Here is a 27,642-nt window from a genome sequence, read left to right on the forward strand (position 1 = left end):
AGTTAGTTAAAAATCGATTGCAAGATTCATACCGGACAAAAAACTACCGGACAAATAAGAATACGAGCTAAGAAAAACGTTGTAATAAAAGAACTCTCTTACTGTTGGAACTTAAACATGTAAATTCTCACCAAGTATTAAATTGTAATATAATAATTTGAATATACATTTTAAATATATACCTATAAATATTCATGAACGTCTATTTATTTTAGAATTTAATTCGATTGCGTGGCGCCCAGTTGTCCCGGCGCCGAATCGTCCTAAACCCATATAATGTATATATGTTTTTTTTTTAAGTATGGTAAAGTAGCGAGATTTTTATAACCTTGGAATTAAGTAAACAACATATTAATTAAGTAAGTACATATGTAATCTTATAACACGAATAAATATATAATTTACCTGGCATGTATGCTGCAGGCAACGCGTAATTGTAGCCTGTGGGGAGATTGAAGGAAAACAGAAAGAAAATACATATTAAGTAATTGGAAAAGAAAAATAAAACAGTACAATGAAAAGAAAAAGAATAACAAAACCAATCCAAATTTACTAAAAATATTCCTTAGATATTTACACATAGGTCTTCAAAAAGCGTATTATTTTATAGCAGCGATACTAAACCTTTGGCACCTCGATGATTTTTATTACGAGTATCGAAATGGCATAAAATATCTTGTAACATTTCGTCAATTTGTACATACGTGTTATGCAGAAGGAAAATACATTATATCTATTAAATAGTTACTTATGCGTCAATTAGATTGAGCTACTTTACGAGCTGTTTGTTGGCGAATTTAAAAGCGGGCGATTCAGCTACTGCAATTGTGATGATGACACACAAAACTTTTCATTCGCTGAGAAGCCAACAAGCTAGCGACTATTTTGACAGAACATAGTTCGTTTTTTACCGGGAGGTCACTACTACGCTCTATTGCGCAGACGCAGTAGGCCATCACGCCGGCCTGTAGCGTGTAAAGTTGTGTAAAGCTTTCGACTTTGTTCGTTGTTCGATTGTTCACAATCTGCTTATTAGCTTGTTCGATGATGACACTGGGCGACTTTACAGGCAGATTGAAAATTCGCCAACAAGCAGCTCGTAAAGTAGTTCAATGTAATTGACGCTTTAAGAGGCCATCTATAGACTGAAGCCGTATGCCGTTTAGAGCCGTGTGCCACTAAACTTATGATTAATTCTGTTCATGGAAATATATTTTCACAAAATATGTGATAAGCATCTGATCGCGTCCGTTTATTTATACCATACACTTACTTACACTTACAAACTTTGTGAAAATATATTTTCATGAACAGAAATCATAAGTTTAGTATGGCACACGGTTTCTCTTAACTATGTACCTATGCATTCGAATATAAAACCAAAATAATAATATTTAGTGTTGAAAAAGTGAGGCGGTGTAACAGTGTGCGACTTTATATTACACTGTGGCCGACATGTCAAAGTGCTGTTAATCAAATCTATCTATTTATATTACAAATTATAAATTAAAGACGTTCACAACATGACATGAAAGAAAACACGTCAATAACAAGGTTTAAAGAAAAAACAGAGTACCCAATAAGAATAAAATGTATACACTATCATAAAAAGTAGGTTCAAGATAGTACAAACACATAGTAATTAGCTAAGTAGACTAAGAATTCATAGAACAAATTTCTGCCTAAACTCACTCCGATACAAGTGGAATATATCAATATCTAAAGTGATGTATGTAGTTGAACGCAATTATTGTCATTCCAATAATTGGCATTACCAATGGGAACAAACAACAAACTGCTGTTTGCGATTTCAAAGATAATAGCGTGGACACGTCTGACGAATACTTCCACTTATGTGAGAGTGAGCTTAGATGGAGGATGTTTTATATATTATTTAAATAGAGTATATATCTTAGCTCACTCAGTGTACTTCCATGTAGTTTTTTTGATGACTTGTGATTAATACCATTACATATTTTATATATTTTTTCATGTCATCTTGTGAACGTCATAAATTAATAATTTGTAATGTCCACTTTCTGCAAAATAAATAAATTTAATAAGAATTGAATTTTGGGGTAATTGATGGGGGATTTTTAGTTCACTAGATGGCCGCAACGACGTGTCGGCCACAGAATAGAAGCTGCACTGTTTTACGTTGAAAAGGTGAGGTCAGCAGTGGAAGTACTTACCGGATCCTCCTGCAAGAAGGGGAGACGAGAAGCTTGACAGCGGTAGAGCAATGCCATCTGTGGTGAAAAAGAGAATGTCGAAAATGCCATGCAGTACTGTATAGATTATAGTAAGACAATCTCTAGTGCATATGCAGTAAAGTAGGTACACTCGAAGACTTATAAATACATGCAATTTGCAATTCAAAAAAAAGTTATTTTGATGTATGCAATAAACAAAAAAGAAAATTACATAATGCAATATTTTAGAATAAGGCAGTATCTCCACATAACGAGGCCGGGTTGATAGTAATTCGCCGAATGGCTCTCGAAACGCGTGAGAAAGAGAAAGCGTGATATATAATAATAGCAACCGAAACGTTTGATTTTTTTGAGCGGTGTGGCCCACGGTTATCTTTTAGATAATATTATTAAAGTTATAATATTATCAATCATTTAAAATATTGATAGTAAAATTATTAAACCATGTTGGAATTGAATAGTTCAGTGCTACTTACGACCGCCTGCAGGGATGGACTCGGCGTCAACGGCAGACGTCGAGTTTGGCTTTACAACCACGAGTGATGTCAGGGGTGTCACAAACGAATACTGGAACGTAATAAAAATACAATTTTAGCGAAGATGTCGAAAAAATGTCGATTTAATACAAATATTGTATGAAATTGAAGTAGAAAAGGACATCTGCGCATCTATTCTATACACAAGACTGCTTTCGGCTACGGCACCTATCTATGGTAGGAAAGTATCGAAATATTAGCACTTATTGTAACAATTACAATAAGTTAGTTGTAATTGTGCTATGTTTTAACAGCACCTCTCTTGCTGCTGTCAAAATATAGCACGTATTGCAACAAATATAACCTACTTATTGCAATTGTTACAATAAGTGCTAATACTTTGATGGAACTCGAACGAGTGGAGCTGTTTGCTGTTTGGTCCGTCCTCACACGGGCCCAATTGGTCATGGAGATCTGATAGCAACCGAGGCCAACTTTGCGGCATTCGAGAAATTTGCAGCGTCGTACGGGAGCAAGATAGTCCCGACTCCTCTGTAGACTCATCCATTTCAATTCGTGACACTCAGTATGCTGTACACAGGGCGCTTAACGTCAGCGGACAGCAGAGCCAGTCCAAAAAACAAAAAAAAATCTTTCTTAACTTTCTTCTTTAAGCACTGCGGTGCATGGTTGCAGCATCAGTCCCGTGCGGCTCCGTTTCGGGACGGAATGAGCACTTAAAATCACTTCTTTCAGACACGTTTAAAGCGTCATAAAAAGCAAATCACTTTATCACTTTAGCGGTCGATAAGTATAGAATAGACCCACAGATTCATTTAAAGAGAATTTCACATTTTTACTATAATTCACCCAATTAGCCAAAATAAGCTTTTACTTAAATTTAGACACTTGGATAGTGTGTAATAAAATTTGAATTCAATTCAACATTTCATTGTCATTTATCAAAGCAAACATTTAAATTACTTCAACAAAATTGATTCAAAATTCTTTAGTAGATTTCTTCAAAACATGAAACTGTGTGATTTTGGACTAAATCTGTTTTGAAATGTTATTCCTTTATTGAACTTAATGTGTTAGCAATATGAATAATGAATTATATTATATAGGTACCTTAAGTGCAAGCTCAAGGGCTTTCTTGGATGGTTCCTTGGAGAGATTGTCTTCCACGCGGTTGCTCAAGGAGTCCTTGTCGTCCAGCAGTTGCTTGATGGTCAGGTACGCCCATACTCTCTCCAGCGGCCAGAACTTTGTCCTCTTCTCGATCAAGGGCTACAAAATTACATAAAGTTAATCAAGCGATATGAAATCAGTCAAAAGACGCATCAAACAATCGATTTTATTGGCTATTACGTCACCTACTATCTATAATTTATTTATTTAAAAAAGAGACATTGAGCAGATAACAAATTATTAATTCAAGACGTTCACAACATGAAATTTAGAATAAAAAGTATAAGTAAAATCAACTTAGTAACGAAAAGAAAAAACAAAGAAAAAGAAAAAAAATAACTCAAGAAAAATACAAATTAAACAATAAAATAGAATTTTAAAATCGAAATACATAATGCATCATTAAAAATGTCTACATCTCTAGGGAGTGAATTGACCCGTATCTGGAAATTTGTACGCAAACAGTTCACCGCAGGACACTTATTCGTGCGCCGCAGTACGTGAAACATGAGTTCGTGTAACATTTAATCAAATGACGAGATCTTCGTTGAACATTTCACCGTGGAGTATATTTGTACGTATCCTACAACATGTGTAGATGTCTTTACTAGGTTAGGTTAAGGTTAATCTAATTGGAACAGTACTATTTGCAAACTATCGCCGTATTTTGTATGATACGTACAAATGTATTCCACGGTGAAATGTTCAACGAAGAACTCGTCATTTGATAGAATGTTATACGAACTCATGTTTCACGTACTGCGGCGCACGAATAAGTGTCCCACGATGAACTGCATACGTACAACGTACATGTAACCGCATTGATCAGCCGCACTGCCCTCGCCATTGGTGTCTGGTGAGCCTGACACGAGGGAACAGCTTTCACCCATTGTATTTCCAGAATATCAAGATTGGAAACTATACCACGTGAGAGCAGGAGAAAATGCTTCAAGAGCAGACGTGACCTAAGAGCTTCAAGAGAAAAGGCGAGCATGCCTTGAAGAAATTTGGTAAAATACTCGTTTGAGGATAATGAATGGACAACATCATTCACTTACAAAATATTACAAGAAACATCCATTGTTTTTGAATCTCTACAATCTTAAAGAGTTCCAGCTCTGAATCTAAATTAATTAACCAATTTTCTTAGATTCCAATTCTCAATTTATAAGACGATGTTAATGCGGTATAATGAGTGACTCTTGACTAGGGATTCCAATCCCGGGATCCTGAATCCCGGGATCCCGAGATCCCGAGCTATTTTCGATACCTATGAATCCCGGGATTGATAAACATAATCCCGGGATTTCGGGATTGATTTTTTTATCAATTTTTATGGAAAATAAAATAAAAGCGAAAATATAACAGAAAAAAAATACTTTCAATAAAAAATAACTAGATTAGAAATAAACTGAGTTTGAATGAAGTTTGATTTATACCCATGTGTAGGTAGCCGATTCATTTTATTTTTTCACATAAATTATTAAAAATGAGAAAGATTGGAAAAAAACAATGCTTCGCACTTTTTACAAAGTAATTCTACCATGATATCATACGTTTTACGGCAGTTTCATATTTGGCTGACTAATTAGATTTATGAAGCGGAAAGGCCATCAGTACGCCATGATTATTTGCTTTACTATTTTAAATCTCGCTAATCCATTCATTATGTCTTTACTATCAGAAACAGCAACTCATATTAAATTCACATTATTATTTATATTACAATATTATTTACTCCATTAAACTTGTGTATTTCCAAGATTGAACGTATACAATATTAACAATAAATGTCTTAAATAGAATAAATTATACTAGATTTATTTTTGATCGATTTTATCAATGTTATTTGTAAATATAATTTTTTTATATAAACAATGGAAAAAAATGTCAATCCCGGGACCAGTCCCGGGATCCCGGGATTGTCAAATTGTAATCCCGAAATCCCGGGATCAGAATGTTGGCTCGGGATTGGATTCCCTACTCTTGACAATATTTGGAGACGATGGTAGCAACGTTCCCGAGACGTCAGGTATGCTATTAGCAGCCCACTATTTCTATGCATTATTAAATAATATATTTGAAACTTTCGTTACTCACCACTAATGGGATGTAGTCCAAAGGACCGTCGAAGCCGTCGGCGACAATCTTGAAAGGATTTCCAGTGACTTCCTTCTTTAGCTTTCCGGCCACCACCAACTCTGAGCCAAGGAAGAAGTAGTGGAAGTCTTTTTTCGTCAAGGAAGCCTCGTCGATCTGTTTAAATAATCAAACGAAAATATTATCCACGTGTAAAACTTAAAAGCCCATTCGCAGGTATTGAGGGCAGATCACCAGTGGTCAATTTTACAAAATATCACTACGGCACTGCTAACTGGATTAGTAATCCCAACCTTTAAGCATCCGCCGCGCATCACCCTTTCGAGAGTAGAGAGGCAGTAACCTACTTTCCCTCTAATTTTTATATGTGTGTGCGGATCATCAACGCATCTGAGCAGTGGCGTAACTAGGGTTGGTGTCACCCGTCAGTGACGGGCCGTCACCCGGCACGGTAAATTTAACCCCCCCCCCACAAATACACGTAAAACTTTTCATTAAAACTTATATTTTTAAGGTATTTATTAATTTCAGTGATTGTATATAATAATAACACTAACAACGATAATTAGCATTTTTTGCATATATCCGTACATCAACAATTATGTATTAAACCGAGAATTCTGTAATTCATCGAAAAATTCTCTTTTATTTTCACTTGCGTGCTCGTGGTAGTCGCACTTGACCTTCGCTTTCTGAGAAATAAGTCGAAGAATTATTGTGCATGTGATGGTTTCGTGCATTCGAGCAAAACTAAAATCTGGTAAAGGAGACTTTTTTTACAATATTTTTGTGTGAGGACTGTGCGGGGGACGAAAACATGTGTGCGGACACATTTTGGTAGATTTGCCGTAACCGATGACCGATATTGGAGTGGCTTATTACCAGACAGATACTAGAAAACAACTACTACAAGAATTCTTAGTATTATCAATTATCATCATTCTCTAATGATCACCAATCTCTATTTGGATCTAATAGTTCCTCGAAACCAATTTTTCCCGCACCGCACTCGACGTTAACCAAGCGTCTCGCGAGGCCCTACGTTTGATGTAGCCGTCTAAACAGTCAAAACTGTCTATCTCGCTCTAAATTTTATCACAGCCAAGAGAGTTGCTGTTAAAATATAGCACTTGTTGCAACAATTACAACATGAATCATAAAGGGCTCGCGAGGGTGACAAGAAGATCATGATGAGAACGAACATGGAGACACGTTCGATGTGGTGCTACTCGCGAGGATGGCTCGAGAACGAGAAATTAACCTAGAATCACACAATAATGAGAAAAGAAAAACGAAGCTAATAACTTATAACCCTTGCAAATTGGAGGCAAAAAAATCTCTCCCGGCCCTACTCAAGAACCGAGGTAAAAAAACAATAAAATCACACACGTAAATTCCTACCAACCTCAACCATCATACCTACAGATAAAATTATAGATGAAGGGGATGCGGGATTAGCCCAGGTGCCCCATAACCGAGGACTATCAAAAGTCAGTCAACACTTACAACCAACCCTAAGTTTGATAATATTTATTTAGTTGTTGATAAGTATAGAATAGACCCACTGGATCCCAGTTTTAATTAAAACTATTCAAATTGAGTCTGAAACAAAATTACCTGTTCCTGTGGGTAAGTGTATGTGACGTTGGTTAGCAGAGGTGACGCCACCTGTCTGTAGAAATGCCTAAGCTGTTGGGCCGCATCAGCTGCTTCGTAAATGTGCCTCATGAAGCCAGAATTCTGCAGGGATACTTTGCGGAGGAAGGTGCGGTCAGCGTCTTCGCCTGAACAATGAAAATACATATTAACATTTGTTCACAAACACTTTTCGGCTTGCGCGAGCTATAGTTTTCCCGTCCATACGCACGGGCTTCCCGATACAAACCGGTTTGCGCAGGTAAGCTTGTGGTAAAGCATGAGCATCTAGCGGGCAATTAAGGGCGGACGTGCTCAGCGTGGGTCAAAATTGAGCTTTTTTCTATTTTCAAAGCATGATTCTGGACATACCAGGTAATCTATTTATATTATTTTGAAGCCTTATTATCCTTCATATTTATTTTAAACATTTGATAACTGCATAAAGTATTTTTATTACATAAAATAGTATTATTTTAAACCTCTCGCTCTAATGTTTTAGAATATAGTCATATTTCAGTACATAAATGTGCAATGGTGTTAAGATTTTTTACATTTATTAATTTTTAAACGCATTTGTAAAACCATTAGTATAATTTATTACGAGATAATTTTTGTAAAATATTCACGATAAAAAATTATATTGATAATCTCTGTGATCCCAAATTTGACAAGAATTAGGAATTTTATTATTTAAAAAATGGGCAAGAATAAAACATTAATATAATTCTAAAAATACTCATTATAAGCTATGTCTTTGACCATTCAAGTGTGATTAACATCCTACGAATAATGATTGCTTTATAATAATTATTGACCTAAGAAAAAGGTAGTGTTTTTTTGAAATACGCCATTTCTTTTGGCATTCCCCAGTGGTTAAGCTACAACATACGGCCGTAGCCATAAATTGACAAACTATAATTGAAGTAGGTAGTAAAATGATGTTCGCGCGTGTTTGAACATGTACCGTTAAAAAAAAATCGGTTAGGTATATGACGTATAGGTATTCTAAAACATTAGAGCGAGAGGTTTAAAAGAATACTATTTTATGTAATAAAAATACTTTATGCAGTCATCAAACGTTTAAAGGATAATAAGGCTTCAAAATTATATAAATAGATTATCTACAACGTTTAAGGTATGACCTACGTTGAGCATTTCCCCCCTTAAGAGAATGGAATAGAAACAGTTTAAGTAAACATATTATTTTGTAATAAATTATCCATTATTTACCGAAGGCAAGTGAAAAGATTGCTGTCTTCTTGTTGTTCAGTTTGGAGACGGCGGAGAGGATTTTTTCAGGGTCAGTCTCACCAACGGTCGGGTCTCCGTCTGTCAGGAAGATGATCATGGGCTCCGGTTTGGGTTTCTTGTTACCTTAAAAATTGAGAAATAATACATTTAGCGATATTATTTGAACAATAATTGAGAGATGAGAATTATAGTAGTACCGACGAGTGATTGACATTTATTTTAACATTTATAGCAACAGAAAAAATCGCCTAATTGTCTTAATCCACATATCCAAGTCCACATCCTGAAACAGGCTCCCAGGCTAAGATCTTTGGCGGGCCCCCCTATCTATCGCTAAAGATAAAGGTTGTGTGATGCTCTACAGTAGCAGTTTCAAAATGGTGTACGCGGTAAAATTAATCTGTATATTATTTTGTGTTTTTTGCATATTTTAATACATCCATTTGAATCATTGAGTTTAAATTTAATTATTGATGGAAGCAGGCGACTTTTTTTTTTACTATTAAAGCATATTAGTGATGTGAGTTTATCTCACTTATCTGGTGGACTCGCCTCGCCGGGCCCCTCCTGAGCCCGGCCCCCCAGGCTAGAGCCCTGTCAGACCCACGGTCTTAATATTATGTGGTATAATACATTATTGTTACAAGTACTCACTTGATGAAGCAGCGGCCTCGATTCCGAAGTTGGCAATCTTTATAGCTGTCGTGAGAGCATCGTGGATGTTGGTTCCTGGAAGGAAAAAAAGAAGATATTTAATGCTAGCAATATTCAACTGATTAATCTGGCAACACAGGCTAACTATGGATTAATAATAAAAAATAAAAAGGGGTAATACAGGATGTCTAACACATCGATCGATCGCGGAATGGATTTTGGTCGAATAGTTGAGCCTTTTACAATTTCTGTTATGGCATTTAAAATTATTTGCAAAATAAAAATAGAACACTGCTAATTTTCACCACAGCCTGGGATAATGGATACCTTCAAAATAGTGAATAATCAAGGAACTTGAACAAAAATATTCTGGACATTCATTCATTCACACGATGTCAGGATGTAGGTACACGACAACCACAGTCAAATAACATAAAATCATATCATCAAGTCTTCTCTAAAAATGCACCGGTTTTGCCTCAATCCATACCGGCGTACTTTCGTCAGCTTGGTGCATCGCAGAAAGTCCCACAGGACAGGTATACACAATAAAGGTCTCTACGTCATGCTCGGTGGTTTAGACTTCTCCGCACTCACACAAATGATTTATTCCACAGGGTATATCCGCAATCTGCATCATATGCAGTTCAGGCCTATAATCTATTTTAAACTAGCCTTCTCTCCTGTGATCCATAAAAGATTTATTATTTTTAACCGGAATTTACGTGTCAGTGTGGAGCAGGAGTTTGGAAAATTAATACTATCGGCCGAATGTACTTGATGGAATTTGAATTTAAATTCTAATGGATTTAAGTTTTGTACTATTCCATTTGAGTCGTTTTTTGCGAGCCGGGTTTCGCCTTTCGGCATCTTCAGGCACTTTGTACACTCACCAAAAGGCAAATATACAATTGACTATGACTTATATAACAAATCACATACAATAAAGTAGGTAAAAACTTTATCACATACCTATTAAGTCAAGGATCACAATAAAAAAATATATAACAAACAAACTATGAATAATTTTTGTAAAAAAACCCCTAACTTATCAATAATAATACATTCGATAAACACATAGAAATCGTCAAAACCTAATAATAGACTCAAGAGGTTTAAAATCGTTCTTTCTGGGAACAATAGTAACGTGTTGGTAAGTAATGGAGTAAACTAATGGGGTATATCTATCTATGATATCAGTCTTTAAGAGTTTAGAGTTTTGGAACAATTTATTTTACACTTGTGAAATATTAAAAAATAATTACAAGATAAACATTTTAACAACTTCAAAGTCAAATTACTCAAAACTAGTATTCTCCAGTTAGTGTGTTCTGCCAGAACAGAGACGAAATACAATTAAATAATAAGAAGATAAAAAGAACTTTTTATATACCACGTTTTTAAATTTTCTGTTGAATCATATAAACTTGACAATTCATTCAAATCAATGTCATTTTGACATTTCATATTGATTTCCATAGTAACGCATGTATATATTAATAATTTAGTTGCTAGGACCCCCTTAGCAACCAATAATAGTGAGTAGTAAATATTACTTTTAACGATTTTTTTACGAAACATACAAAACAGAATTAACTGAAAATGAATTCAATTCTGCTTAAAGATTGCCAAAAGTATAAAAAGAATGCATTGTCGTCGTGTTCTGATATATTCTAAAAGTTTCAAATGTCTAGCTAGTCGGGAAGTTAGTTAAAAATCTTGGACAAACAAGAAATAATCTGCACGGGACAAACAAGAATACGAGCTAATAAAAACATGGTAATAAATCTGACATCGAATAATCAATAGCCAAAGTATTGTATTTAGTTGGTTGCCTGTGATTTTACTCCTAATAAACTCATTTTTTTTAAAATGTAAGTTCTCACCTCCCATAGCCTGGAGCTGGTCAATGATGTTCTTCGCCTTTGCGATGTTGTCGGGGGTGGCCTTCTTGGGTGGTGGAGGAACCTCGGGTTCGGTGAGAGGCTGATTGTTTTCGTCCCCGTAGAAGTTGTTGTAGTGATTTGAACGATATTGCGCATTTTTCTTCGAGTCATCCAAGTTGTACACCTATTGAATCAGAAACAAAATCATTAGTTTTATAAAGTTATTGGTTTTTTCATTACAGCTTCCACCAAATGGGTAGACGGTACCAGTGGCGAAGAGTGGAGGTAGGCTGTTAAGATCCGACATAAATAATGCACATTGAACTTTGTCAGTCGTTCGTATTTGTTTTTATTTAACTAATACTACAATTTACAGATATATGGTGTTGAATTTTTAACAATCAATTAAAACTTGCCTAAAGCAAACCATAATAGTTTTGGTGTGTTATGGGCGATTCGACAAAATAGTGCACTTTATCATCCATACTTAGGTATTTGTTTTCGTTGAAATAGTAATACATATTACCTATACATATTGTTGGTTAGTTTTTTTAAAATTCATTAAGCCCTGCCTAAATATCCAAAATAATGTATCTTTTAATGACATAATTTTAGATATTTTATAGATGGACGATTAATTTTTGACTGTCATCTATTATGGCTTGGTTTTCGCAGTGTTTAATTGAATTTAAAAAAAAACTAACCTACACCATCTGTAAATTGTATACTTAATTAAAATAGATACGTATGACTGACAAAGTTTATTGTGGACTATTAATGTCGGATCTTAACAGCCTATCTCCACCCTTCGCCATTGTAGGTACCTAATAAGTACAATATGTTTTTTCAATGGAGCAAGAATCTATTAATTGGATTAGTGGATGGAGACAATATGCTCGATTCAACCTGTAGAGATTTCGAGAGTGTAAAAATTGAAGTGAAATTGTTAACAAATCAACAAAGTAGGGTTTCAATAAGAAATTAGTGTGTTAAGCCTCAATTACATTGAGCTTCTTTACGAGCTGTGTGTTGGCGAATTTATAATCTGCCTGTAAAGTCGCCCAGTGTAATCATCGAACAAGGTAACATGTTCGATGATTACACTGGGCGACTTTACAGGCAGATTATAAATTCGCCAACAAACAGCTCGTAAAGAAGCTCAATGTAGTTGAGGCTTTATACAATTTTTAGAGTAGGAATTGTTATAGGGATGAATATTATTTACAGTGACGCCCCTTGACAAAATGCCGCCCCTAGGCAACGCCAAAATGCCACCCAATTTTTTTTATACAGTATTTTTTATCATCCTTTCATGACACTAATATCTAAGAAATGTGTTATATGGATACATTACTAACAAAATATACCTACACTTACCAATAAAACATACATAATTAAATTTAGATATAAAAAGCGAATTCACAAGAGTCTGAGGTTCAATTTGGTTGATACTTCTGACATTTGGTTTGTTCCATTTAGCAATAGGTACACAGAATTATTATTTTCACACAATTTTTACTATATTACTTGTACAACAGGTAAAGAAAATAGTTTTAGGTATTTTTATATTATATACCAAATGATTTTCCTCGATTTGCCGCCCTTCGAGTAACTGCCGCCCCCAAGCGACGCTCATTCTGCCTACCCCCACGGGACGTCACTGATTATTTAAATTATTTCTTGAATACTTACGTTGGCGCTATAGCTGAAGTCAATGATGTTGAAATAGTCTCCGTGGTTGAGGTCCTGAAGAATAGAGTTCATGGCCTCCTTCAGCTGGTTGATCTTGCGACCCACCATGGAACCAGATACGTCCAGAACGAAAATCACGTGCTTGCTCAGTGGCTTCAGGTCTCCGGGGGCGAAGAAGTGCACGAAGTAGCCATCGTTCACCTGACAGAATAAAAAAATAATAAATACAAAATATAAATTGTCTAGTAACCAGTATATTTTATCTTCTTCTTTTTAAGGCGAAACAAATTCAATTTATTTAACTTCAATTTCTTTTAACATATTGTGGACATTACAAATTATAAACTTAAGACGCTCACAACATGACGTGAACCATTATTATAGAGAAAAAAAGTAATAAAAACGATAAAAATAAAAAATATAAAAGAGAACACAACATAAACATACAAAAGCAGTGAAAATACAATTATACATCAATATAAGTTCAAAGAAGTACACCGAGTTTGCCAAGGAAACCCTATTTTAAGAATTCATAAAATAGCGTCCATTGAAACAACTGATGCTCCCTATTTCTAAATAGTTATCAAGGACACATAGGTCAACACTGCCCAGAATGGCAGAGTTCTCATTTATACCTCGTATAAGTCAAGTATGTACAAATAATAAAAAAAACAAACTCTGCTTAGCGACCACTATCACATCGCGTACTATTCCCTGCTTCCTTATCCATTGGATTACTTTATTGTCTTTTCGCGTTATGCCAAATATGCACCTTTCCATGCCACATCGAGTGTGTTGTAATTTTTTGATTTCTCTTACATTAAAAGTCCACATTTCACACGCATACGTGCGCCCTGTTAGCACACATTGGTTGAATACTTTACGCTTCATACAGAATGGGAGGTCACCTTTGAAGGTACTATTCAGGCGCCCAAATGCACCCCATGCCAGTTTGGTTCTGCGAGCAACCTCGTGGTATACAATATTTTACACATTTTTTAAATACTTAATTATTTCCACGAAGTTTTCTCTACGAAAATATTTTTGAACAATTCATTGTTTTACTATATTTTTTATCCTTTACTGCATAGTGTCGCAAATTTGCGACATTTCAAACTATTTCGATATAGCCAATGCCATCTGTGTAAATTATCAAATAATATCCTTTTTCGATGCCTAGAAAACTGTTTTACCATAAACATACTACTTTACCGATTTTGTTTCGACATTTCAAGAAATAAAGCATTTCTGCATTATAGTCTCTGCATTTCTGCTTTGACAGTTGACGAATTCGTGTGAACGCGAAAATCCGCATTTGTAAATAAATAAAAAAAAATATACAGAAGATTGAAATTGGTTGAATAAAAATATCTACACATCAAATAAGGTGTGTGCAATAGTTTTTTATAATTGTTTTCATTTGGTTTTGTATTTTGTCATACTGAAATGTAAGATTTCCAAATGTCGTAAATCTGGGACACCAAGCAGTAACATACAAAATTTAATGAAATTTTCGAAAAATATTTTTTTTATTATTTTTACTTCATTCACAAGGCATTTTGACACCAAGAAAAAATAAAAATTTTCAAAAAAAAAAATCATGCAGTAAAGGGTTAAATTAAATGTCCACGAAAATTAAAATGAGTTTAACTTGAAATCCCTTTTATTCATATCTAACGAAATTTCGGTAGGGTCAAAACGTGTTCATGTTCAGATAGTCTGCCTGTCACGGTGCCTACGTAGGTATACCGATGATCGTAATTTTTCGAGTGACCATCAGTATTGGCATGGTCAGGTCAGCGTTCATTTCAGCCACCTTAGTCGCCGCCGTATCCCAAATGTCAGTCACTCAACGTGTGCTCACTGTACACTGGTACGACCTCGTCACAAACCCATTGGATAATGGTAGATAAAATTGACATACTACGAAGGAGATAATCTCGGTAGTAAGTAATTAAGTCAGGTGTCTTGGTACCAGTGGCGAAGAGTGGAGGTAGACTGTGGAAATCCGACATAAATAGTGCAAACTAAACTTTGTTAGTCACACTTATCTGTTACAATTGAACTTAGAAATACTAATAAAATAGAAACAAATTTTCCGAAACACGTTTTCAATCGATTCTCTCTGAAATTTCCAAAAATTCTGTATAAACCTAAATGCATAGGATTATATTGAATTAAAGAAATAATTATTTTCATGTCACTTCTTAAGTATCCCAAGTGACATTATTTCCCAATATATTTAATTTTTCATAAATTTGAAATTGGAAAAAAATCCCCAAAATTAAATGTAATTTGAAACACACAAAAAGTATTTTTAATATTCCGATATTACAGAACTAAAATCAAATTAAGTATAGTATTGTTATTTTTAAAATTCGACTTTCCTGCACATTTTATGGTTTGGCATTAAGGGTAGTTTAGAATTGATAAGTTTTTGAAGTTAACCAATACCATCGATTACCACAATTTAAAATTAAAACAAAGAATCTCCGCAGTCTACCTCCACCATTCGCAACTGCTTGGCTATGTGAATGAATACAGATTAATATTTTAAACTATTAACTTACCAGGACTTCTCCTTTGACGTCTCTGTTGACATCGTACTGGACCACAAATTGTCCCATGACTCCCTCGGGGTCGCTCTTCTCAGGTTTGGAATCGAAGAAGCCAAAACGTGGTGGTGCTGTCGTGGCCGCTTCCCTCTCCTGCAAAACAAACAGAAAATCGGTGTTATAGTAAGGTATAGTATCAATTGTTATAGTATCAATTGGTAAAGAAATAATTATAAGATAAAAAAAACTTTTTATATACAACGTTTTTAAATTTTCTGTTGAATTATTATGCTCAATATGCTCAAGTAAATAAAAAACAAACAAACAAACATAGAATACTGAAATGTCATTTTGATTTCCATAGTAACGCACGTATATATTAATAATTTAGTTGCTAGGACCACCCCCTTAGCAACCAATAATAGTTTTACTTTTTACGGATTTTTTCTAAAAAAACTTTCCATACAAAATAGAATTAACTGAAAATGAATTCAATTCTGCTTAAATATGGCTAAAAGTATTAAAAGAATGCATTGGCGTCGTGTTCTGATATATTCTAAAAGTTTAAAATGTCTAGCTAGTCGGGAAGTTGGTTAAAAATCGATTGCAAGATTTGTACCGGACAAATAAGAATACGAGCTAAGAAAAACGTTGTAAAATAGCTGGAATCCAATGGATGCGGGTTTGACATATTTACATATAGGTATATCTATTAAATATTAAGAACTCAGATATTATATTATTATAACACTGGGTGAGACACGAACCTGATTTCATTGGGTTTCGGCCAATGTGCCAATGACCAATTCACACACCTGCGTCTTACTTAATTACGACGAAATTAGCTAGTACTTATTCATACATCTGCAGCACTTTTAAAATTGCATTAATATTGTCAATCGTGCCTTGTGCCGTGTTTGAAACATTCGTTGAATAAAAAAAAAATGTATATTACAACGCGACATTTAGTTTTAAGTATACGAAATTATAAAACATCATAATCTCTATATATATATAAATCTCGTGTCACGATGTTTGTGGTCGAACTCCCCCGAAATGGCTCGACCGATTTTTATGAATTTTTTTATGTATATTTGTTAGGTATGAGAATAGGTCAACAAGTATATTTCATACCGCTAGGTGATTAGGGTATCTCTATCCAGAAAATTTTTCTTTTATTTTTTTGACAATTTTTTTAAAATATTTTTTTTATTATTTGGCATAAAAAATACCTTTAACGCCAAATTTTCACCCTACTACCCCCACCCTCCCATTTTTTAATCGCGATTTTATTATTTTTGTATGAACAAATTTAACCGTCGTTCGTATTTCAAACAGAACGAAATTATTTATGTTGTTGAATGACAGATGGCACTACGTCCGAGAAGAATTCAAGAGAAGCGTCGCGTCATTTTGACATTTCATTCGGCATATCACAACGCAGTGCGTGCAAAATTTTGTACGATTTATTTTAATTTATCTATTTTTATGTGCGTGTATTACAGTGCACAATGCCAGCAAGACGCAAGGGGGGCCATTTGGGCCGTCGAACAAATAAAGCAACAAACATGGGAAATAGTAGAGCAGAAAGAACAGACGAACAAATCCAACATAATAACAAAAACGTGCGTGTAAGCATGTCGCAATTGCGTGCATCTCAATCACAAGAGGCACGAGCTGAACGAAATCAACAACAACAATTGGAACGGAACCAAGCGCGCCGGTTCGTAGTTAACACACGCAGAGCAAATGACCGACAACGCCAACAAGTACATCGAGCATTTACATCCGCTTCGTTCCTTCGTCTCGCATTTGAGTATGAGCCAGATATTGAATATTCCGCTCATCCGAAAGTGCTGATTGGTGCTATGGACAAAGAATGTGGTGTCATGCGCTCAAATTCAAACATGAGTCAGCCGGGATGTGTTGCGCATCAGGAAAAGTGCAACTACCAGAAATTGAGATACCACCAGAACCATTGAACGGCTTGCTCATCGGCACGGTTCCAGATTCAAACCTGTTCCTGAAGTCCATTCGCACATTCAATTCATGCTTCCAAATGACTTCGTCCGGAGCAACAGAAATAGTTCACAATACTGCGGCAAATGGTCAACAATTCCATTATACGTTCAAAATCAAAGGCCAAGTATACCACAAAGTAGGCTCATTGCTGCCAATGCTAAACGAACCACATACATTTTTACAAATCTACTCCATGGGCGCGGCGACGGTGAGGACACCAATCATGTTGCGGCTACAATATAGCCTCAATTCGCCTAATGCCAGGCGCATCGTCAGCAAATTGGACGCCCTGTTGAATGAGCACAATGAATTATTGAAATTCTTCAAAGCACACATGCACGAATTGCAAATTGACAATCACGCTATTGTCATCAATCCTGATAAAACACTAGCTGGAGAGCACGTGCGTCGATTCAATGCGACTGTTGTTGACGACATTGCTGGAATCATGGTTGGCGACCGCACATCGACGCGAGAAATCGTGATTCGAAGAAGAAACAATAATCTGGAGTTCATCGCTGACACACACCGTTCATACGACGCTCTCCAATATCCGCTAATTTTCTGGAAGGGACAAGACGGATATTGCATAAACAGTAAACAACGAGATCCTGTCACAGGTAATTCATTCATTATGAACATCATTACTCATTTTGAATTGAGAAAATGAATGGTTGATGTTTTTTTGTTTTTATCGGCGGTTATCGTCTACAGCGCTCTATTCATCTTTCTGTCATAGATCCCATCCCCACACACTTACGATACATTCGTTATTTTTTATTTAACAACCAAAATATTCACTAGAAATAATTTATATGGCAGAACAACGTTTGCCGGGTCAGCTAGTTTTATTATAACTACCTATCTAAATTCACCGTCATGTAAGTTAAATGTATTTAAATCTGAAGTAATTTGCTTGAACACCGCTATTGGCCTCCCAAACTAATGCCAGGTTAGTCAGGTTACCTTGTGAGAACAAACAACAGTTACTGGTGCTCCCGATTTCTAAGACAGTTATATTTACCTTGAACTTCTGCATCAGCTCCAACTGTTGTGTGGAGTCAGGCGCGAAATGCACCTTGGCGGTAAGTTTGTCGTCGCTCAGGTGTTGCGTTGAGAAGGGGTTAGCTATAAAATAAAATAACACACGTTTAATAATAATATAGTGGCTTTATCCACCACCTTTTCACAGCAGTCTTCTTCTTATTGTGCCAACCCCTAGCGCGAGGCGAGCTTAGATTTGTCGTCTGCTACCCGAAACAGTTCAGTGGACCTACACTCGTACCAATCACGGAGGTTCTTAAGCCACGAAATGCGGCGCCGTCCTCTGCTACGCTTACCATTCCTTGAATGGCAAGTTGGGGAATGCTGTACTTTTGTCTTCTCATAATGTGGCCGAGGTACTGTAGTTTCCTGGTTTTGATACTACGTAGAACTTCTCGGTCTGTCCCCGTTTGATTGAGGACTTCAACATTCACAACAGTAAACCTGACATATCATCATCACTTTTACTACTAAAACCCTTTGCCGGTCACGGTTTCAGCACAAACTACTTTCGATTTCCAATTTATTTGAATGTGTATAATTAAACCCTACTCGAGCTATCTCAGTTTTGGCTGTCTTGGTATTTACTTGCTTTCAGAGGATGCATAATAAGTATGGCTTGAAAGAGACCCTACTTTGGGACTATAGTGAAATTCAGACCACGGAGCACATCGTGGAGTTTTGTAACATGTATGCCTTCCCCTGGAGAGTTTCAGCCATACACCAGGCCAAACCGAAAACTATTGCGTGAATTGCCTTGCCGATTTTCACTGTGACCTACTGTACGACTAGTCCTGTTTGTGATTTTTATTAATTAAATATTTTTTAACAATATGTATTAGATACTTTTTTTTACTATCGCCATTTAATTATAGATAGAGGATGCATATAGAGCCTGCAAGCCTTCTTTCATTTTTAACACTACAACAGGCTACCAGATCTAAGGCCGCTACGGCAGCTATCTAGGGTAGGTTGGTATCAAAGTATTAGCACTTATTGTAACGATTACAATAAGGTAGTTGTAATTGTTACAATAACTGCTATGTTTTAACAGCACCTCTCTTGGCTATGCAAAATTTTGGAGTGAGATAGACAGTTTTGACTGTGTAGACGGCTAACTTATTGTAATTGTTACAATAAATACTTCGATACAAATCTATCCTAGATAGCTGCCGTAGCGGCCGAAAACAATCTTGTGTATAGAATAGATGCGCTGGATTGTGAAAATCATAATATACCTATATTATGTATTGTGAACCCTACGGTTCACTATTCAGTGGTCGATCCATCTCTGCACAGTGGTCGAAATGGACCGGAGTGCACCGAAGCGCTTTTCGGGATTATGAAATTGGCAAAATTATCACTGCGTCTCACGGAAAAATTAAATTAACCGTCTGCATTAGATAGGCATATAATAAAAAAATCTATCACACTTATTTTTATAAGTTAATTTGGAAAATTATTGAGCGCTCCGGTTCGTAAAATTTTCTATTTCCAGCGTTGATTCAAATCTAAAATATTAATTCCTCTACCATCGACAAAGAGTACAGCTGCGAATTACGGATATCTTTGAGAATTTCGACGAATTGAAAGGTGCCCTGGCGATGGGTAGAACGGAAGAGCCTGGCAGAATTGTAAAGTTTTTTAACAGAATTGGAGTGAGGACCTGATCTGCGGATCCCCTTCTAGAAGAGAAGAGGCGATATGACAGCGAGTCGCAGTGAACGCCTCGGTAAAATCATAAAAATACCCCTCCCCCATAATGTGAGTAGGTATAGCTGGTCAATTTAAATATGTCTTATTCTTTATCAGCCCCAAAGATTCTCCTCAGGACACACCTTTTAAAGATATCCATCTTTCCCCTTTCCTGATTGCTGAGTTCTCAGCTTTTTGACCCCATGATTAATATTTGGCGCAAGAGAGTTTTATGGAGAATTGTGTTCTTGATTTTCAAAAGCTATTGACCCAAAAAGTCATAGTCAATGTATTGAGGGCGAGAAAACTCAGCTGGGCCGGTTGTTAGATGCAACGGAGCTAGAACTCTTCATAAAGTTTATGAAGGAACCCCTGTAGGTACTCGACACCTGGGGCGCCCCCAGAGGAGATGGGCAGATAACGCCAAGAGATAATAGTGATAAACATCCTATGAATAATGATTGCTTTATAATAATTATTGACCGTACCTAACCGATTTTTTAAACGGTACATGTTCAAATACGCGCGTTAACATCATTTTACTCCCTAATTCAATTATAGTTTGTCAATTTATGGCTACGGCCGTATGTTGTAGCTTAACCACTGGGGAATGCCAAAAGAAATGGCGTATTTCAAAAAAACACTACCTTATTCTTAGGTCAATAATTATTATAAAGCAATCATTATTCGTAGGATGTTTATCACACTTGAATGGTCAAAGACATAGCTTATAATGAGTATCTTTAGAATTATCTTCAAATGTGTTAATCTTGCAATTTTTTTGAATAATAAAATGCCTAATTCTTGTCAAATTTGGGATCACAGAGATTATCAATATAATTGTTTATCGTAAATATTTCACTATAATAATGTCGACATAAATTATACTGATGGTTTTATAAATGCGTTTAAAAATTAATAAATGTAATCTTAACACCACTGCACATTTATGTACTGAAATATGACTATATTCTAAAACATCAGAGCGAGAGGTTTAAAAGAATACTATTTTATGTAATACAAATACTTTATACAGTCATCAAATGTTTAAAATAAATATAAAGGATAATAAGGCTTCAAAATTATATAAATAGATTATCTACAACGTTTAAGGTATGTCCAGGATCATGCTTTTAAAATAAAACAAAAGCTTCATTTTGACCCACACCGAGCACGTCCGCCCTTAAGTATGTATTGTGGGAAAAATTAGCACCGGTTGGCGAGATTGATAAGGTGATTTACTTATCGCTTGAATTATTTGTGATTATGACAACGAATATAAGATAATAATATATCAAATATCTTAAGCAGCAGCAATCTTCTTTAATGCAGATGACGCGATCGATTTGTCAGGAGATTTAAAGGGGGACACAACAGCCTTCGGTGATTGACGTAATCACGAAGACACGTTTTACATGGCTGGAATATGTGTTCCGGATGCCGCCAAAGAGTGCGACACTTCGTACCCTTATGGCAAAGCCTCAAGGGTTTCGTCATCGTGGCCAGCCCTCCCTCACCCTGCAGTGGTGCTACAAAAGCGATCTACGCGCTGCAGGTCTGGCATGGCGGGAGGCGCAAGAGTTGGTGATGGATCGAGGTAAGTGGCGCGAACTTGCGCTTGCCCTATGCCCCGATGTTGGGCCGTGATAGGGTGAAAGAAGGAGAATATCTCACTAATTGGGTAGATAAAATAATAATCAAAGCATGAAAATCTCTGCAGCTAACACCAAGAGGGCCTATAATATAACCATTCAATAAAACACTAATATTATGTACGAACTGTGTCATAACTGCCATCTTATTAGGTTCTTTAATAGTTCGGATTTTAATTTTTTTTATTATTATGGGGCCTCAAAATCAGTCAGTGCCTCGGGCATCTACGTCTCTAAACCTGCCACTCATCGGAAGAAAAAGATTCCTTACGAGTATCAGTAGGCTGTGCGTCGATCTCATTTCCGGTTCTCAGCTCGGGAACAAGCAGTGAAGTAATTGGACTGCTCTCGGCGATGTTCACGTCCACTGAGAGGTCCTCGACGATTTGGCCGGGGTTCAGATTCGTCACCAGGTTGTACACTCCGAGCCGCCTCGTCAGGAACTCTTCGTAAGTCAGTCTGAAGATCGCCTTGGTGCGTGGCTCCACGTTCACCGACACTGTGAAGTGATTCGAGTCGCGGGCCCTGAGAAGAAAAATAAACCATTAGTCAGTTGTAATACTACAAAATTGTAGTGAAGATTTTCTGTCAGTAAAGGCGTCCGGTTGACGTATTGGAAGATGGCGAGATTGTTTCTTGAAACCACAAAAGAGCACAAATGTCTTCATTGAGTGTATCATGAGGCCTAACATTTGGTATGAAGCATCAGTAGTTTTTACACCTGGGAATGTCTCAGGAGCAGATAGATACTCAAGACCCCACAGACTAGCATAATATGCATTGACTGAGTTTACGGAAACTTTCCAATAAAAAAGTTTCCAAGTGAGAGAGCAGTATAGTGAACTAATAAAAACAAATGATTTAAATAAATAAATATAAAGTGCAAAAAATAAAACTCAAACAATACTGACATACAAAACTACGTGGAGAGATCTTTACGTCCGATTTCTTTTAATGTAACAAAATTAGCTTTTGCGGCGACTAAACCGGACGGCCTGGTGGGCACAGCATTCGGTTGGATCGACTAGAACGTCTCTTCTCGTTAGGAATGGATAGCATTCTTTTATTTTTTTACTACAAAGGTACATGAACATTTCGACCGGAACCAAATTAAATCACAGTTAACGTTAAAATGTAGCCCAGAATAAGCGTTCGGAGTAGATTCCCAGCTTGTGAGGCACATGTCCTACAAGGCATGCTCACTTTTCACTCTCTTGAAACTTGAAGGTCACTTCTCTTGAAACAGTTTTGCCTGTTATCGCGAGGGGTGGTTTCCAATTCTAAAGAATTTGAATTTACAAGCGCCTGTCAATTACCTACGTGGTCGCAGCCATGATTTATTCTGGATCAGAACCGTTTCCTCGTGTCAACCCTATTAGGCACCATTGGCAAGGGGTGCAAGACTAGTCAATGCGCTCCCCAAAGACGTAGACATTTTCAGTGACGTGCTATGTATTTTATATTAGAAATTTTATTTTTCTGTATAAAATTGTAATTATGTTTTTTTTTTATTATTGAAGTTATACTTCTTTTGGCGCGTTTGGGAAATCAAATCAGAGTGTATTTTTGGCGTGTGAGATGTAACACATAATTTATTTTTTCGATTCGAACCACCGATTGTTCGGTTATCTGCCGAACGCACTACCTTTACGCAACAGTATGATAATGCAATCGTGACGATTAAATAGTATAATATTATAGTTAAGAATTGTTCCGTTGTCTAAGCAGCGAATTCATTATTGTCGGCAATTTGCAATTCCTTATGTAAACAAACGATTAAACGTCATAGTGTCAGTTGGTACTTTAAAAATAAAAACAACGAAACACAATTATATAATTTAGTAATATAAGTTAAAGTGTATAGAAATAAACCAACGGCGTTCCAATAAGCGGTCCTTTTTCTTGAGTGTGTAATTTAACAAGATAATTAAGAGCTAGTCAAAGAATCTAGTTTATCACAAGTTTTGTATTTGTTTTGTTACGCCAAAGAAGTATTTTTTACATACATTTTATACACCGATTTTTTAAATATATATTTGTTATAATATAATCTCATGTTGTGAACGTCTTGAATTTAGATTTGTTATGTCCACAACGTTTTGTTTTCATACATAAATGTAAGGTTTCGTAGACATTAGCAATCCGACTCCATCGCAGAGTGGCGTGCGGGGCTGGATGGTTTGGAGGAGTCTATATGTGTGCCTATTTTGGCAATATCTGCACATTTAAGAATATTTGGGAATTGTATACCAACTCGAATGAATCTAAAAATGTGTATGTAGTGAAATGCTCATGATTTTAATAGTACAGAATTCGTTACGATTGAATCCGTGAAAATGATTTAGTTTGACTGTAATATAATTTAGACTGTGACTTGTGGTTAGACAGTTAGATAGTGTAAGTAGTGCTAAAAAACAATTAAGTTAAACTTTTTTAACAAAGCAAGCATTTAATGATGTCTAAGAACAACTTTCTTCTGCGTAGATAACACTTTTAGATTATATAATTATGAGTGAAATTGAATGGAGATTACTAATATTAGTTGATTTATTCGTATTACTTGCACTGCGACAGTAAACAAACATTTATTCTTGTCACAGTGTCCTCGTTTTTTTTGTCATCGTCAACCTGAAACCATGCGAATAAGAAAGATGACTCACTGCACTGCAACATGTGCAGCCGCCAATCCACTGCTGACAGCGGTCTGGTAGACTTTCTTGGCTTCTTCCTTCTCTTTGACGTAGGCATCATAAACTGTTCCGTCAATCTCCCTGCAAACAAATAAACAAAATATTATAATAAAGTAGTGTAAAAACAATACGATGATAGTAAGAAGGTATCTAAACTATTTCCATAGTGACAGAAAATAATTTAAAGTAAAAATAAGCTGGTGTTCCACAAGGTTCAGTGCTCGGGCCACTCTTGTATTATTTGTATACCCACGACATCTCAATTCCTGAATCCAGTTTTGGCTACCAGTTCATCGTCGCCCAATATGCTGACGGTACCGCTATCCTTGCGCGATCAGTAAATCGTAAAGACCTTACCCAAGCGGCGACTAATCAAATCGCTACTTCCGCATCTATTCTATACACAATACTGGTATCGGCCGTTATCGGCTGCGGTCGAGGGTAGTTTTTCATAATTTTGTATTGAATTATTACAATTGTTACAATAAGTGCTATGTTTTAACAGCACCTCTCTTGACTGTGTTAACTTTTAGAGCGAGATAGACAACAATATAAACATAGACCCCTCCAAGCCAACCCGTCCCACACTCGGTCTTAATCGAGCGTATCACGAGGCTCTACGTTTGGTGTGAAGCATCAGCGGTTTTTTAAGCCTGCGAATGTCTCAGGAGATTGGCAAGCTTGGTGAGCTTTGAATGAGTTTACTGTATATACAATAGTGTATGTCCAATAAAAATATTTCTGTTGGGTGTTTTCAGTTATCCATTTTGGCCACCACTTTCAGACGTTTAAGCTTCATCTTTCCGATCTAACAAGAAGTTTCTCTTCAACATATTTGGATCACAGATATGGCCAACAACAAGTAGTATCATTTCCCTCCATTTTGGAAAGTGAAAAAACAAGCTGTCACTTTTATTCTTAGTGTGGTTTTTCGTCTGGATTCGGGATGTGGAGGTGAACAAATAACACACCGGAATCGTTTTGGAAACGGCAAGGTATATTTAAGTTAATACTATATAATAGTTACATTTTTAATAATTTATTTTACGGAGAACGAAATGCGCGTGTTTACTGTTTGGTTGTTTTGCAACATATTACCCGCCATCTTGTGTTTCGCTTTTAACGAGAGCCGTTGTCGAAAAACGGCGACGTTGCAGTATTTTCAACGGTCATAATCTACGGCATTGCCGGCTCGGCTCTATTTTTATTATTTATTTTCGTAATCAGCGCTTTACTATTTGTTGGATTTGATACCGACTCGGGCCTCTCCAGATACATAGAGACATCCCCAAATGGGGACCATTCGGGGGTGTAACAGTAGGTATGCTGCAATCTATCATCTATCACACTCAACAAATTCATTATTCAACTATAACAAACGTACCTAATATAGTATATTGTATTATATTTGGCTGAGGGTAATTATTAAACAAACTTACACGTCTTTTGCCATAACAAAGAAACAATCAATTTCCTACATTACGTCATGAAAATGATTGAACTTTCTTCGTCTTTTGGGCACTCATAGGACTCATTGTGAAACTATTATCCTACTGCTGTGCAAAGAGATTACTACATGACGGTAAGACTACGCCTCAGTTTTAAGTGCGGGGATTCACATCTTATCATGCTATCGTTAATACGGTAGGCCGCGAGTGATACAATGCGAACCGAGTGAAACTACGAAACCACGTGGCCTTCCTCGTGGTTGATTTGAAAAGGACTTTCATTTAAGCTAGGTAATGAAATAAAAATAGGAATAACTAATACTTCCTCTTCAAAATCTACCTATTCTTATCGACCAAAATATATCCCGCGACCGTCGTGAGGCCTGAGTAGCATAATATTAGAAAAGTTATGTTTACTTACATGCTAAAGCTGGTGATGAAGGCAGTCTCAGGAATGACCATGCTGAAGGTGACCTCGTTGGCCTTGGAGGCCGGGTTGGCAACCTTACTGGTGACCAGTGTGGTGGCATATCTCGAGGACACGTTGCACTCCACGTGCATGGACGAAATTCTCGGTTTCAGATGGAACGTCTCGTCTTCCTGTACCCTCGCCTGGAATATAACAAATTAAAATATTATTGGGTGATATCCATTGATTTGCAGACCTTTTTAATTAATTTCATGACGTTTCCAGTTAAGATAATCGGGCCGTACATTTCTCAGAACATTTGTATGAATGAGGCAGTGTGCAATAGAGTTATATTTAAATTGAACATTCATAACTTGAAAACACCTCAGATATATTATACCCACTAGAAAAATCATGTTTGAAAAAAATACGAAAAATACGGATTTGAACGCGTATAACCATTGGTGTCGCGCCAATCTATGCATTAACCATTGGTTTTAAGAGCATACTTCAGTGAAACAGCTAATAATTTTCAACTATAGGTGCGACGAAATTTTGGACTGGCTGACAATCGGAGAGCGAAAGTCGAGCTGTGAACACGTCGATTTGTTTTGTGATGGCGACGGGGGAATTAATTCTTAAATCGTGTAAAGATGACTAAAAAACGTTACCCATTTACTTGAAAAAGAGATTATGTCAATGAATATATTATTATTACTAATAGAACAATAAACATAACATTAAATGGACGCTTGTTGAATTTTTATTACAAATTATGTGTTTTGTTCTGCACGCGTCATTTGCACAATCTTCGCGTCGCGTAGTCACGATCGTTTTAGACCGTGCCGCAGCTGAAGTATAGCCTTAAGCGCTGGCCGGTGTTGAGGGTCCCAGGTTCGAATCCTGAGTCTGGCAAGTACACATATTGTTTTTTAATTTGTATGTGAGTCAGAGTATGGACCTAATAGGTTGAGCAAGTGGCTGACACCCATTTCTCGTAACAACAAAACCTGTTAATACAAACCT

At 36.3% G+C, this 27,642-nt stretch overlaps 1 protein-coding gene across 50 annotated transcripts in view; it reads right to left on the reverse strand.

The window, feature by feature from the left end:
• LOC147068874 (inter-alpha-trypsin inhibitor heavy chain H4-like) overlaps positions 1–27,642 on the reverse strand; it is a 100,036-nt gene that overhangs the window by 40,771 nt on the left and 31,623 nt on the right. For 27 of the 50 annotated variants that reach the window (XM_085951457.1, XM_085951453.1, XM_085951448.1 and 24 more), the window contains exons 3-17: positions 26,629–26,819; positions 24,730–24,840; positions 22,341–22,594; positions 18,703–18,806; positions 15,672–15,809; positions 13,102–13,302; positions 11,410–11,593; positions 9,524–9,598; positions 8,849–8,992; positions 7,598–7,764; positions 5,981–6,136; positions 3,821–3,979; positions 2,690–2,780; positions 2,193–2,249; positions 406–441 (exon numbers count right to left, since the gene is read on the reverse strand). In XM_085951457.1, coding sequence (XP_085807583.1) covers positions 406–441; positions 2,193–2,249; positions 2,690–2,780; positions 3,821–3,979; positions 5,981–6,136; positions 7,598–7,764; positions 8,849–8,992; positions 9,524–9,598; positions 11,410–11,593; positions 13,102–13,302; positions 15,672–15,809; positions 18,703–18,806; positions 22,341–22,594; positions 24,730–24,840; positions 26,629–26,819 — 2,068 coding nt within the window. The remainder of the gene's footprint in view (positions 1–405; positions 442–2,192; positions 2,250–2,689; positions 2,781–3,820; positions 3,980–5,980; positions 6,137–7,597; positions 7,765–8,848; positions 8,993–9,523; positions 9,599–11,409; positions 11,594–13,101; positions 13,303–15,671; positions 15,810–18,702; positions 18,807–22,340; positions 22,595–24,729; positions 24,841–26,628; positions 26,820–27,642) is intronic. The other 23 variants (XM_085951459.1, XM_085951449.1, XM_085951437.1 and 20 more) reach the window with 2 other exon arrangements.

The sequence above is a fragment of the Rhyacophila brunnea genome, unplaced genomic scaffold, assembly GCF_057557595.1.
Source record: "Rhyacophila brunnea isolate RB1 unplaced genomic scaffold, BYU_Rbru_1.0 scaffold_24, whole genome shotgun sequence".
Classification (NCBI taxonomy): domain Eukaryota; kingdom Metazoa; phylum Arthropoda; class Insecta; order Trichoptera; family Rhyacophilidae; genus Rhyacophila; species Rhyacophila brunnea.